The sequence below is a fragment of the Vigna unguiculata genome, chromosome 3 (assembly GCF_004118075.2).
Source record: "Vigna unguiculata cultivar IT97K-499-35 chromosome 3, ASM411807v1, whole genome shotgun sequence".
In the NCBI taxonomy this organism is placed as follows: domain Eukaryota; kingdom Viridiplantae; phylum Streptophyta; class Magnoliopsida; order Fabales; family Fabaceae; genus Vigna; species Vigna unguiculata.
This window is the reverse complement of record NC_040281.1, coordinates 60,995,194-61,008,677: the sequence shown is the minus strand read 5'-3', so window position 1 is coordinate 61,008,677 and position 13,484 is coordinate 60,995,194. Positions and strand designations below refer to the sequence as shown.

Genomic DNA, 13,484 nt, shown 5'->3' with positions numbered 1-13,484 from the left:
TGAAAGAAAACTTTCTGGAGTTTTTTTTTCATATTTTCATTTTTCTTTTCTCTGCAGCGGGGTATAATGGCAAGGCAACATGAGAGTGGCGGCAGTGATGAAAAATATTTAAGTCTTCCTTGTTATTGTTAAGGTGCAATTAGTAATTATGGAAATACGATTTCTGACTTCCATTTATTTATTTATTTATTTATTTTATGAATGCTTTCTAATGACTCTGTTCGTACGTATCATACAAAGTTCAGTTGGGTTGGACCTTGTGAATTCATAGTTTGCACGTGTAAACTTTAGTAAAACAAATCAGACGACGGCAGTTTTTTTCCGAATATCCTATCAATTTTTTTTGCACCCCGTTATTTCGGATTTTATTTTCTAGAATACAATAAATTAATTTTGAAAACATTTTTCCAGAACAGAGTGAGTATCTTCCAGAAAAAAAATATATCCAGAATTGATTTAGTGATTTTTGGAAAATAAAATTCGGAATGATGAAATGCATTGAAAAAATTGATAGGGGCAGGAAGAAGTGACTCACACGTTTCAATTTACTATTTAAATATTTAATTGTTCTTTTAATGTCTTCAATCTGGACACTTTATACTTCTATTCTCAACTTTCTTATATTAGTCTAGTTTTTGTATTTTTAAAATTACGTAAAATTGTATTTGATTATTTGTTATACTTGAAATTCTGAAGTTTCTATTTCATATTTATCTAGAGGGCTCCAATGATTCTGGGATATACGGTAAATTTTTAAGTTTGGTAATTAGATATTTTAATGAAAATTCGAAAGATATTTCAATATATGGCGTTGGGATTTAAATAAAGGAAGTTTAAGGACTAATTATTTTTATGGTGAAAAATAAATTAACCCCAAAATTTTTGGAACATTTGTTTCAGAAATATTACTTTAAAAAGCTCATCCTAAAATACATTTCAGAAATTGTGATCCAAAATTTTATTCCAAAAATTGTTGGAAAGGTTGTTCCTGAAATTTTCGTAAATATATAGTCTGAAAGTCACTTTTACAAAAAAATAAAATGTTATTTTGAAAATTTGTGAGGTTGTACAAAGAAATTGTGAAGGTGCAGGAAGTAAAAGATACCTGTTGGATGACAATTTTCTGCACTGAGAGAGGCAGGGCACCTAAATCTTAACCCCTAACAATCTAGGTCCCAACTTTTCCGGCTAAAAAGAGATACAAAATGAAATAATAAGAAAGTAAACAAAACTAAAATGGGAAAAAAACATTTTTTTCAATTTATTTATTTATTTTTTAAATAATTATTTTGAAACTTAATAAATTTCAAAACTTAATAAATTTTAAATAAGAAGTTAGTTGTTAACTTGAGCGAAAATTTAAAAAAGGAAATAAAAAAGTGATTTGGGAACGAAATATTTTGTTAGTTTTGAAACATTTTATTTTATAAAAAAAATATTGCAATCTAGCTTTTAGTGAGTAGGAGTAAACAGGAAGGAGCAACATGCAAAAAAAAAAAAAAAAACTTGGTGCAGAAAACTAGAAGGATTCTACATTTAAAAAAAAGTTAATTATTTAGTTATTAATTTTTAAAATAGTTTTCAAGAATTACAACAACAAAAGCACTTTAAAACAAACAAACATGCCATCCCGCTTACTGTTTCTCTTAGTTGCTATTCACGGAATCATGATGTTTTGCTAGTAACATGTCTCGTTGTATGTTCAAAAAGTTTCTTCTACCACTATGTATAAAGAAAATTGATTCCCTACCATAAAGTGTAAATTAAAAAGGCATGTTAATAAATAGTAAATTAGTAGACAACACAAAGATAGAGAAACCAAAAAAGATCATAGACAATCCAAAAACCTAGGGGAATATGTATTAGAATTAAAAAAAAAAAAAAACTTTGCTTTTTAGTCTTATTCTACCTTTCTTTCCTAGATTGTTCTCCCTCTCCTACTACTTACGCACTTCCAAGAAAAACAAGAAAAGGGTTATGCCTTGGCTTGGTGAGTTTAAGAATCCAGTGCTTTGTTTACTCTAAATGCAATTCTTTACGTAACTTTCTATTCAATAAAAGGACATCATTTTCCCTCCACTTTGTTTAATATATTCCATTCTACTCAGAGAAATCATCTTCATATAGGTCAGTGTTGGGACAAAGGGTACTCAGAAAAACATAGGTAGGAAAAAAAAACAGCATGGGATTCAGACATTTTAGTACGTGTTTTTTGTTAGCACTATGTATTCTAAGCCAAGGTTTGGCAAAGGGTGCTCATGGCTTCGCATGCAACTGGGGAACGCGTTTAACACACCCTCTTCCACCTCAAATAACTGTGAAACTGATGAGAGACAATGGATTCAAACAAGTGAAGCTATTTGAGGCTGATCCTGCTGCACTGAAGGCTCTTGGAAATTCTGGCATTCAAGTAATGGTTGGCATACCCAACGACCTCTTAGCAACCCTCGCTTCCAGTGTCGATGCTGCCATTGCATGGGTCAACCAAAATGTATCCAACTACATATCCAAAAACGGGGTTGATATAAGGTTATATATATATATATGTATATATACAACTACACCTCTTTCTTTCAATGCTTTTTTCTCTTGTCTTGCTTAACAAGTGTTTGAAAAATTGCCAGGTATGTTGCTGTGGGAAATGAAGCGTTTCTGAAAACATACAATGGTCAGTTTGTGAATTCAACTTTTCCAGCAATCCAGAACATTCAAGCAGCGCTTATAAAAGCAGGATTGGGAAGGCAAGTGAAGGTGACAACGCCGTTAAACGCAGATGTGTATCAAAGTGACAGTGGTCTTCCATCAGGGGGAAACTTCAGGCCTGATATTCATGACCAAATGATCTCCATAATAAAGTTCCTGAGCCAAAATGGTGGCCCTTTAACCTTCAACATCTACCCATTCCTCAGCCTTGATGCTGATCCTCACTTCCCAAAAGAATTTGCGTTCTTCGATGGCTCAGCTGCCCCTGTGGTTGATGGCTCCATAACTTACACCAATGTGTTTGATGCAAACTATGACACTCTCATCACAGCTCTTGAGAAGAACGGTTTTGGGCAAATGCCTGTGATCATTGGAGAGGTTGGATGGCCAACAGATGGAACAGCCAACGCCAACATAAAGAATGCTCAAAGGTTCAACCAAGGCCTAATCGATCGCATTGTGAAAAGGCAAGGAAGTCCCAAAAGACCAACCCCACCTGATATCTACTTGTTTGGATTCATAGATGAAGATGCCAAGAGCATTGAGCCTGGCCCTTTTGAAAGGCACTGGGGTGTCTTCAACTTCGATGGTTCCATCAAATACCCTTTAAATCTTGGTGGCGGAAAACAGCTAGTTGCTGCAAGAGGGGTGAGGTATTTGCCAAAACAATGGTGTGTCATGTCAACTCAGGCCAATGTTCAAGACCCTAATGCTTTTGCTGAGAGCATGAGCAAAGCATGCACATATGCTGATTGCACACCTCTTTTTCCTGGTGGATCTTGCAGTGGATTAGACGTAAGAGGCAATGCTTCGTATGCATTCAACATGTACTTTCAGACCATGGATCAACGCAAAGATGCATGCAATTTCAATGGCCTCTCTGTCATCTCTAACATCAACCCTTCACCCCCTCAAAGCTCTTGCCAGTTCAAGATCATGATCGATCTGGGGAAGCATGAAAGGAAGTCCACCCCTCCTTCCGATGCACCAAAACTAAACTCAAAGCTCGTGCTGGTGTCAAGCTTCATTTTCACCGTGTTGTTGTTCCTTTATGTGTAGGTTTTTTTATTTGTCTTCTGCAGAGAGATTCACAACTTCACGTACGCCACCAATTTTTTTTCTTTATTCATTTAATTATTTTCCTTTCTGTGTCTGTATTATATCACTTTCGAGTAGATTTTCAGCCTCGTACATGATCAATGAATGAATAAAATTGATCTCGTTCTTCAAGTTTAACCAATTTTTATTCCGCGAACATGTTACTATATCGGTTTTTGCAGTCTAGATATTTCCTTTCTGCAGCTTACTTTTATAAGATTAACAAAGTTTCGGTCTTATCTCAAATTTAAATATTTATAAATATATTTAATTCTTAATTTTAATGTATCTAATGTTTAAATTTAATAAATTTCTAGAATATAATTATTATTGAGATATTTGCATGCATATTAGTGAATGCATAGTCAACAATAGCATGTTAACTAGAAACAAATTTACCTATCAAAATTTTATTTAACCTTTGGTTTTACTCATGAGTAGGGATGACAACGGGGTGTGTACGGGTTTTACTATCCCATATCAATTTCCGTAAAAAAAATTCATTCTCATCTTCATACCCAAACCTAACGGGTATCGAACTTTTGTCCCATTCCCATCCCATCGGGTAACGGGTACAATCTCGTACCCATACCCATACCCACTTTTTACTATTTCAATATTAATTTTTATAAAATAATAAAAAATATGGTAAAAGAAACATAATATTGTCAAATATTCGATATCAAATACTTTAAAATAAATTATAATTGTTTATATTTTAGATCATAATACCAAATAAAATTTCATAAGAACCAAAACTATTATTAAATTTGCAAATATTAATGAAACATGATTGATAAAATTAAAAATATTTTTTTAAAAATATAAAAGAAAAACAAATATTCAAATAAAAATATATTTTAAATATTTGTTTATTTCAATCTTTTAAATTCTAATGAATCTCTTTTTTATACACTAATAAAAATTACAATACATCATTTGATCAAAATGATACAAAGAACAAATAATAATCATAATAAAAGTTTAAAATAAATTATAATTATTTACATTTTATATTATAATACCAAATAAAATTTCATGAGAACTAACACATTTATTAAATTTACAAACATTAATGAAACCTAGTTGATAAAATTTAAAAATATTTTTAAAAAAATATAAAACGAAAACAAATATTCAAATTAAAATATATTTTAAATGTTTGTTTACTTCAATCTTTTAAATTTTAATGAATCTTTTTTTTATACACTAATAAAGAATTATAATACATCATTTGATCAAAATGATACAAAGAACAAATAATAATCATAATAAAAGTTTAAAATAAATTATAATTGTTTACATTTTAAATTATAATACCAAATAAAATTTCATGAGAACCAACACATTTATTAAATTTGCAAACATTAATGAAACTTAGTTGATAAAATTTAAAAGTATATTTTTTTAAAATATAAAAGGAAAACAAATATTCAAATTAAAATATATTTTAAATGTTTGTTTACTTCAATCTTTTAAATTCTAATGAATCTTTTTTTATACACTAATAAAAGTTATAATACATTACTTTATCAAAATTATACAAAGAACAAATAATAATCATAATAATAAAACTTTAGCATGTATCTTATATCTTTTGAACTTCAATTAGATTGGATGGTGATAAAAAAATATTCATAACAATTACATTAAATTTTTATATTGTAGTAAATAAAAGTTATTTATTCAATTATAGTGAGAAAAGTACAGTATGATTAATAATGAGTTAAAAAATAAAAAATAATTAGATAAAATATATCGAAATAGTATTATACATAATGAAAATAAACAATAAATAAAAATATTAAAAAATTAACAAATGCTTGCAAACAATTTGAGAGACTATTAAAAGAAATCGCACAAAGCAAAACAAATGTATAATTAAGGGTGTGATAAGTTCCAAAATATCTTAGGGATCTAAGAAAACTTTTCAAATATCAACATATATACTCAACGGTTGAGAAATAACAAAAATTGTTTTAGCGAAACAAAATAGTTCTTCAAATGAAATAAAAACTAATAATAATAAGTAAAAGCTTGTTTTTTTTATATTACCTAGTAAACGAAAGGTTTGTACTGTTAAATACTTAAATTAAGAGTATTAAACATTCTGATGTGAAAAGAAAATATATAATAAATAAAAATATTAAAAAATAATAGAAATATTTAAATGTGAGACAAAAAAAAATTTAATTCACATACATCTTTTTAACATAATTATATAAAGGTTATGATAAGATACAAAATATAATTAAGATGCGAATGAGTTTCATGACAAGCCAAATAATTAGAAGAAATAAAAAATAATATATATATATATATATATATATATATATATATATATATATATATGGTTACTTGATTAATTGTGAATATTTTAATAATTTAAACGGGGACGGGTATTATGGCGGGGATATGTACATCCTCATACCCAATTAAAAAAGTTGGGAATTTCTATACTCATACACAGTCAATGCGAAGATTTCCCGTTAAAACGGGAACGGGTTTGGACAATAGTCACGGGACGGATTTATTTGTCATCTCTACTCATGAGACTTAATTATGATGGTCAAACTTCCCAATTCAGTTTTAAACTGTTACAATTTTAAGATTTAGGGTTGGTAAAATTAATCATTCTCAATTAACTTTTTTTGTGTGTATATACTCAATTTAGTAGAGTATCAATGAGTTCCATTATATCAATCCATTTCTAATGGAAAAATTGATCTTCATCTTTATTTCATTTTCATATTTAATTGATAGAATAATTTTCTCATTTTGGCATATTAATATTTTTTTTACTATTTTAATATCAATTAATTAATTTCTATAAAAGATAATAAGAAAAAATTTAATTATAAAAATATTTAATATTAAAAAAATTTCATTTACTCAATGTCAAAAATTTTAAAAGAAAACAATATTTTGATAAGAAATATTTACTTTGATATACTAAGTCAAAAAAAAGTTATAGATCGAAGTTAGAATTTAATTCAATTATTTCGCCAAGAATAAGAAATTATAAAATTAATAAATTTACTGTAAATATATGTTTGTGACTATTAGATAATGTTTGTACAAAATAGAGAGCATATTCTCCCCATTTAAAACTAGAGAAACATATATAACTTGGAATCCGAATAAATAATACTCCGTTAACAAAATCCACACAAAAGATAGAGTCTATTTTTCTCTTAATATTCGAATAAAAAAGCGATTTAAATAACTCCAGTTATCAATTTAGAATTTTTTTTTATGGTTCTCGACAAACAAAAGTTACTGTGTTAGTTCTTCTGGGTAAAAAATATTTTTTTTTTCTACAGCTTAATTGTATCATTTTATTTTTATTTTAAAAAGATGTTTATATTTTAATTTTTGTTTTCAATAATTTTTTAATTTTTTTCTGTAAATATTTGTAGATCCCCGTAAATTATAATATACAAATGAAATACAATTCTAATAAGATTGAATTTTTCTTAGTAAAGGAAAGAAGATGAAGAATTCTTAGAGCCATAAACAAAAACAAAAATTATAGAAAAATTATTAAAAGTCATAAACAAAATAAACAGATATATAAGTGAGAAAAGATGATTTAAGGAAATAAAACATAAAGGCATCAGAACAATGATGAGTATAATTCGGTATGTGCATTGTGGACCCTCACAGCCTTGGATGGCCCAAACAATTTGCACCACAATAAAGAGAGCCCAACGAAATAATACAAAAACATAGAAAATGTGAACAAAACAAACTTTTTCAGAAAAATAAATCTAAATAAAAAATAAATAAAATAAAAAGTTGGTAGGATATAATATAAAGAGTGATGGATGGTGATGGCTCCAGCACCCCGATTTTGTTGTACGAAAAGAAGGAGACGAGAGGAGAATAGAAAATGATGCCCTAATTTCCGTGTTAACCACAATTAACTTTCCTCTATTATCCAACCTTCCCTTTAAATTCTCCTTTCTATCATCCAAAGATCACTCTATTGCAGAGTCTTATCTGTTTCTGCATGTCCAATGCTTCATTCTAACGTACAAAACCATAATTTTGAATCTGAATAATTCTTAAACAACCCGGAGAGATTAGAAGTAATAAAATCACCCATATCGGTTCTTTATTTTGTTCGTGCGTATTTAGCCCCATCGAAGTTTCTTCATCTGGGTGTTTGTTTATTGGATCCGGGGCATTGTAAGATTTGATCTTTCGAACATCATATGGTTATCGAACGTACCCATTTTCTGGGTAATTGGGAATGGTTGCCTCAGGTTTCACAGTCCCGTTTCTAGGGTTTATGTGGGTTGTATTTGGAGGATACCCTCTGACTCGAAACGAGTTTGACCGCGAAAAGATCGAATGGTTGCCTCAGGTTTCACAGTCCCGTTTCTAGGGTTTATGTGGGTTGTATTTGGAGGATACCCTCTGACTCCAAAGGAGTTTGACCGCGAAAAGATCGAATGGTTGCCTCAGGTTTCACAGTCCCGTTTCTAGGGTTTATGTCGGTTGTATTTGTGGGATACCCTCTGACTCTAAACGAGTTTGACCCCGAAAAGATCGGTTCTTGGTGATCGCAGTGTTCAATTTAATGAGTACTGGGATCGATTCTTTTTTCGAGGGAATATTTTCTTTTTACCTGTGAGATTTATCCGTTTAATATTTTCTTTATTTTTCTTTTGATGGTGATCTACCATTTCAAGATTCTGGTGTTATTATGTTTAGATTAAAGAACTGTGAAGGCCCTGTGCGGTTCTTGTATCAGCAAGCTCGGCATCACTCTCACCATAACAATCTCATGGCTTATTTAGTAGGTTTCGATCCTTGCTCTCGCTTGAGCAGGGCCTTTTCGCAGTACCCTTCTCTCTCTTCTTCTGATCGTGGCTGCTATTTGTCTTTCCCACTTCTCCATAAACTTGTTTATGCTAATGTTTTTGGGGTTAGAAGAAGCATTGGTTTTGGTCGTAGAGGTTGTGGCTTTGATACTAATGGTAGTTGTAGTGGTAATGGTGATTGGATCTTTGTGAGGGCTAAGGCGAGGTCCCGTGGCTTTGCATCGAATCGTCACCCCCCGATGTTGGCTGATTTGGAGCGAAGGAATTCTGTTAAGGGTGACGAATTTGATGCTACTGTGATCAAGATTGATAACGGATCTGTAAATGGAAGTCCTGCTAAACCTCCTTGTTTCAATGATCACCGGTTGTCCCAGAAAGTGGTTGTTGCCGTTGATGTTGATGAGGGTATGTATATAAGTTTGCATGCATGTGGCACTCTTTTATTATATTATGGTGTTTCTCAGAGTTTTATATGTTGTGTCATTTAACTTATTCTTATGAATTAAGTATACCTAGTGCAGAATCTTGACTATGTTCCAATCCTTTAAAAATGCAAGGAGTATTGCTTTACTGGATGTCATTTCCTCTGTTTTTTTTTTCTTTTTTAATATGTTTCAAACATAATTGAGAAAAGAAAAGTCAAAGTCCCCTCTCCAGGTGAATGAACTGGTCTGATTATATCTTGAATTGTTCAAAGCTTCGTCCATATCACACGTGTGTTTGCTTGAATCTAACTTGGTCAATATGTGGGTTGGAGCATTCTTTTCAGCATGGGATTGAGATAAAATAAAATATAAGGAAATTCTTGTCTCAATTTGTTAAATAGAACTCATTAACTTGTTGGAAATTGTTTGAATTGTGCAGTGACCAGAGATTCTATGATAGGAGATAAGGAAGGAAGATTCTTTTGTCATTGATTGATACATTGACCCCCTTTTTTAGGCTGTGTGATTATCTCTTTTAATATGCAACAGTTTGCAGAGCGATAGCTTGCCTAAAATTATAGATATTCTCTTTTAAATAGAATCAATGGTAGATTGACTAATATGTATTTTGATTCTTGGATTATCCACTTGTGTTCTGATGTTTCCCCCCATATAAACAGTATTGGGAAACTTCGTGTCAGCTCTCAACAAGTTCATTGCAGATCGATATTCATCCAATTATTCAGTTTCTGAATATCATGTATACGAGTTTTTTAAGGTACTATTGGCTGCTTCAGTAATTATATATTTTGATGATAAGTAATTGAAATTTATCAATTTTTTTCTTGGACAATTAAATATGACTTAAATACTTTTTTGGTTCTCATTTTTGCATAATAGTTAGTTACGGTTGGTCCTCATTTTTTTGGAATGTTTAAAATGATCCCCATTTTTGCAATTTGTGTTTAATTTGGTCCTTTTATGTGACGCCATTTAAATGAGTAATGGAGCACTATACAGGTGGTACTGTTTGCATTACATCTACCATCTTTTAATTACGTGGATGTGAACAGTGAGGTTGACAAATGAGTTTTATAATTAGGGATTTGGAGAAAACCCTATAATTAGGGATTTTGGGAGCAGAAGAAGAACAAATTCTCTTCATGGTTGCTGCCTCTTTATGCTGGTATAACTTGAATGTTCGATCAAGTGATGATGCTAGCTCCTTAGAAAATGTAGAGGATGTATTTGAATGTAGGAAAGATGAAGACATTGATCAATATGTATGGAAGGAAAACTTTTGACCATGTATTTGGGTATAACATTGAATTAGCCTTGTCTAATGAAGAGACATGACAAAATTCGTAATAGACCAAAGCCTATATATAGCAAGGATGTTCTCTATTGTGTCCATGTCAATCTGCAAGATTGTTAGCAGCTTTAGGGACATTGGAATACCAAATGGAAAAGATGAAGAGGTTGTTGGAGTGCGGCATGAGAGAGAAGCCTACAGTGAAGTTTTTGTTGGGAGAGAGAAGGGTTTTGTTTTGAGATGGTTGCCATGGAGAGTTTGATATGTTGAAGGATGAGAATTGCTCTTGGGAGAAAGAGGGTTGAAGATTGAAGAGGAAGAAGAAGAAGGGGGAAAGACATGGTTTCAATCTCAAATCCCTAATTACAGGGTTTCCCCAAATCCCTAATCCTTAATTTTAAAACTAATTTCTCCAAATTACTGTACACATAACAAACAGTGCCACCTGTACAGTGCTCCGTTATTCATTTAAATGGCGTGACACAAAAGGACCAAGTTAAACATAAATTGCAAAAATGAGGATCATTTTAAACATTTGAAAAAAATTAGGACCAACGACAATAAACACTGCAAAAATGAGGACCAAATAGGTATTTAAACCATTAAATATCAATATTAAATTACAGCAACTTGAATGTTCTTTTAGAGGCTCCTTTATACCCCCTCATTCATCAGTCTTTTATATGATTATGTAGCATTAGAAGGGATTGCCATTTTTTGAGATTTGGCTTACATGTGTTGCATTAGTTTTGTTTGTTGGTAATCCTTTGGAATGTAATGTTATATACATCAGAATGACAGGTCTGTTAGCTCGGGGCTTTAAAAATTCGGAATTTGTTTGAGTTTCTTCTTTATTTTGTCAATATATTATGGGTAGGGGGGCTCCCTTTCATAATGAGATGGAGCATCATTGATAATAATTATAATTTATAAGCACTTCTTGCAATCTCTTTAGCCCATTGTATTGCTAGGAATTTGTGCTTGTATGTGTGGAGTCTGATATGCACCCTTCATTTTTGTTGCAGATATGGAATTGTTCACGTGATGAAGGTAACTAACCATTTATTTGTCATATTTTCACATCTCATTATGTGAATGGTTTTGCTATTCCATTTCTCTTGGAAATATTTTGAATGTAAACCATTTTATTCTCATTCGATTGTCATCAAACTCGTGGATTGAAATATCTCTTGTTTTGAAATCCGGGTGATTTTTCTTGAGTTTCCAGTCCCTGTAAATCTAGTTGCTAAATGCATCAAATTCTGATTGTTTTTCTTTCCTGATTAGCTTATTATTGAGGAGTAAGCCTAATGTGTAGTCATTGAACAACTTAAACTGGTTTTTAATGGTATGGCCAGTCAAATGTTTTTGCCATGTATTTCCGTAAGGTACCATGCTAAGGGCAATCAACCAACCTTCCAACCTTTTCTGAAAATAAAACAGTCTTTCAGATGTTTTGGCAACTAAGCTAAAGCAAGCTGTTCAATATTTTTATCATGTTTCTAATGTAGAAATCTAATGGAGTTCTTGTAACTCCTTTTTAACCTTCCGATGACTAATGGAGTGGTTGAAAATAATTTTTGTTCTGCAGCTGACATCCGTGTACATGAATTTTTTAAGACACCATATTTCAAGTCAGGGATCCACCCTCTTCCAGGTGCTCATACGGCTCTTCAGAAGTTATCAAGATTTTGTAGCCTATCAGTTGTAACGTATGCTTTTATATTGAATTTTTTTTTCAAACTGTAAAGGAATCTTGGCAGCATTGACTAACTACAGGTATTGTGATATGATTGTGATATGATTGTGATATGATCAGTTCACGGCAGAATGTAATTAAGGATCACACAATCGAGTGGATAGAGAAGAATTTTCCTGGACTGTTTCATGAGATTCACTTTGGTAACCACTTTGCTCTTGATGGTGTGTCAAGACCAAAGTCAGAAATTTGTAGGTAAAGTCCCTTAATTCTGTTTGATGTTGACCATGTTTCAGATTTAGATCCCATTTTTTTCTACTTTCTTTCTCTTCATCCAAACTATAGAACTGCAAAAACTGAAGAGAATTAGAACTCTCATTTCCTCACTTAAAGCAAAAATATGTGATTTCAAATGTTTGTTTAGTGATAGATTCTTGATGCACTGGCATTGACAGGTCCTTAAATGCCAAGGTTCTTATCGATGATAACCCTCGTTATGCCCTAGAGTGTGCTAATGTTGGAATTAGGGTCCTGCTCTTTGATTATGAAAATTCATATCCTTGGTGCAAGAGCGAGTCTGCGGAAGAACACCCTTTGGTGACCAAAGTAAAGAACTGGGACGAAGTGGAACAACAATTAATGTCATTGATTGCCTCTTAGTCTTTAAATCCTGTGACAAGAATTTGTGGAAAATCACCCTTTCTACATGAAGTTCTTGTTGTTAGAAACATGTTATATATATATAGATATTCTTCAAGACATGAACTCACTTGAAGTGGCTGCAAGAGGACCACCCAGAGGTTTAGGTAGGGTGATCTTAAAGAACTCTAAATAACAGGAATATGATTTTTCCATTTTGAGCAACTTAAAGGAAGATTGGAATAGGAGGGTTGTTCATTTTGGCGTAAGCTATGGTGAATTTACCATACGTATAACCAGGCTAAGATTTGTATAGACCCTCTATGAATGTTGGAGGAAAATCTAAGTAATGTTTCTTAGGCTATCCTACATTCAATCTTAACTATCAAATTTATGATCTCTGATGTTGAACATTGATTATACATGAAATACAAGTGCAAAACCTCGGGTTTTAATCATTTGATTCTTTTGGGTTTGTTTTACTGCTCTTTTATCTGTTTGTTTCGTGGAAATTCAAGCCCAAAAATGGTGAAACGTATAAATCTCTTCCATCTTTGTCAAACAAAGGTATTTCTTCCTTCACCTGAATTGTTTTTTCATTGAGCTCTCTATTTGTTGAAAAAATCTAGAATGTTCTTTTAGAATTTGGAAATAAGTTTTGGATAGAGTACAATCAAGAAAACATTTCAGAATCTTCAAATACATTATGAATTATTCAGTCTAGATACATTTTATTGCTTAGGGTTTAAAAAATTTTATGGACATTTATCTTGTGGATT

The 13,484-nt window shown here is 31.5% G+C and overlaps 2 protein-coding genes across 3 annotated transcripts; both read left to right on the top strand.

Annotated features, from left to right (window-relative positions):
* The first annotated feature begins 2,133 nt into the window (after positions 1–2,133).
* LOC114177048 (glucan endo-1,3-beta-glucosidase 5) lies at positions 2,134–3,945 on the top strand. The gene is made up of 2 exons (XM_028062276.1): positions 2,134–2,529; positions 2,625–3,945. Exons 1-2 carry the CDS (start codon positions 2,183–2,185, stop codon positions 3,760–3,762), a joined length of 1,485 nt encoding a protein of 494 aa, XP_027918077.1. The 5' UTR covers positions 2,134–2,182; the 3' UTR covers positions 3,763–3,945.
* A 3,694-nt stretch (positions 3,946–7,639) lies between these two features.
* LOC114177757 lies at positions 7,640–13,163 on the top strand. 2 transcript variants are annotated; one of them, XM_028063267.1, is made up of 7 exons: positions 7,640–8,069; positions 8,171–9,035; positions 9,736–9,833; positions 11,393–11,417; positions 11,959–12,079; positions 12,187–12,321; positions 12,522–13,163. In XM_028063267.1, exons 2-7 carry the CDS (start codon positions 8,513–8,515, stop codon positions 12,724–12,726), a joined length of 1,107 nt encoding a protein of 368 aa, XP_027919068.1. In that variant the 5' UTR covers positions 7,640–8,069; positions 8,171–8,512; the 3' UTR covers positions 12,727–13,163. The 2 variants fall into 2 exon arrangements, with proteins under 2 accessions (XP_027919068.1, XP_027919067.1); XM_028063266.1 differs by having other exon boundaries at positions 7,640–9,035.
* The last annotated feature ends 321 nt before the right edge of the window (positions 13,164–13,484 follow it).

Excerpts from the sequence above, each read along its gene's own strand:
- LOC114177048 (XM_028062276.1), top strand. The coding sequence starts at position 2,183 with ATGGGATTCAGACATTTTAGTACGTGTTTTTTGTTAGCACTATGTATT. Across the intron at positions 2,530-2,624 it reads AAAAACGGGGTTGATATAAG|GTATGTTGCTGTGGGAAATG; the intron begins GTTATATATATA and ends AAAAATTGCCAG.
- LOC114177757 (XM_028063267.1), top strand. The coding sequence starts at position 8,513 with ATGTTTAGATTAAAGAACTGTGAAGGCCCTGTGCGGTTCTTGTATCAG. Across the intron at positions 9,834-11,392 it reads ATGTATACGAGTTTTTTAAG|ATATGGAATTGTTCACGTGA; the intron begins GTACTATTGGCT and ends TTTTTGTTGCAG. Across the intron at positions 12,080-12,186 it reads TGTAGCCTATCAGTTGTAAC|TTCACGGCAGAATGTAATTA; the intron begins GTATGCTTTTAT and ends TGATATGATCAG.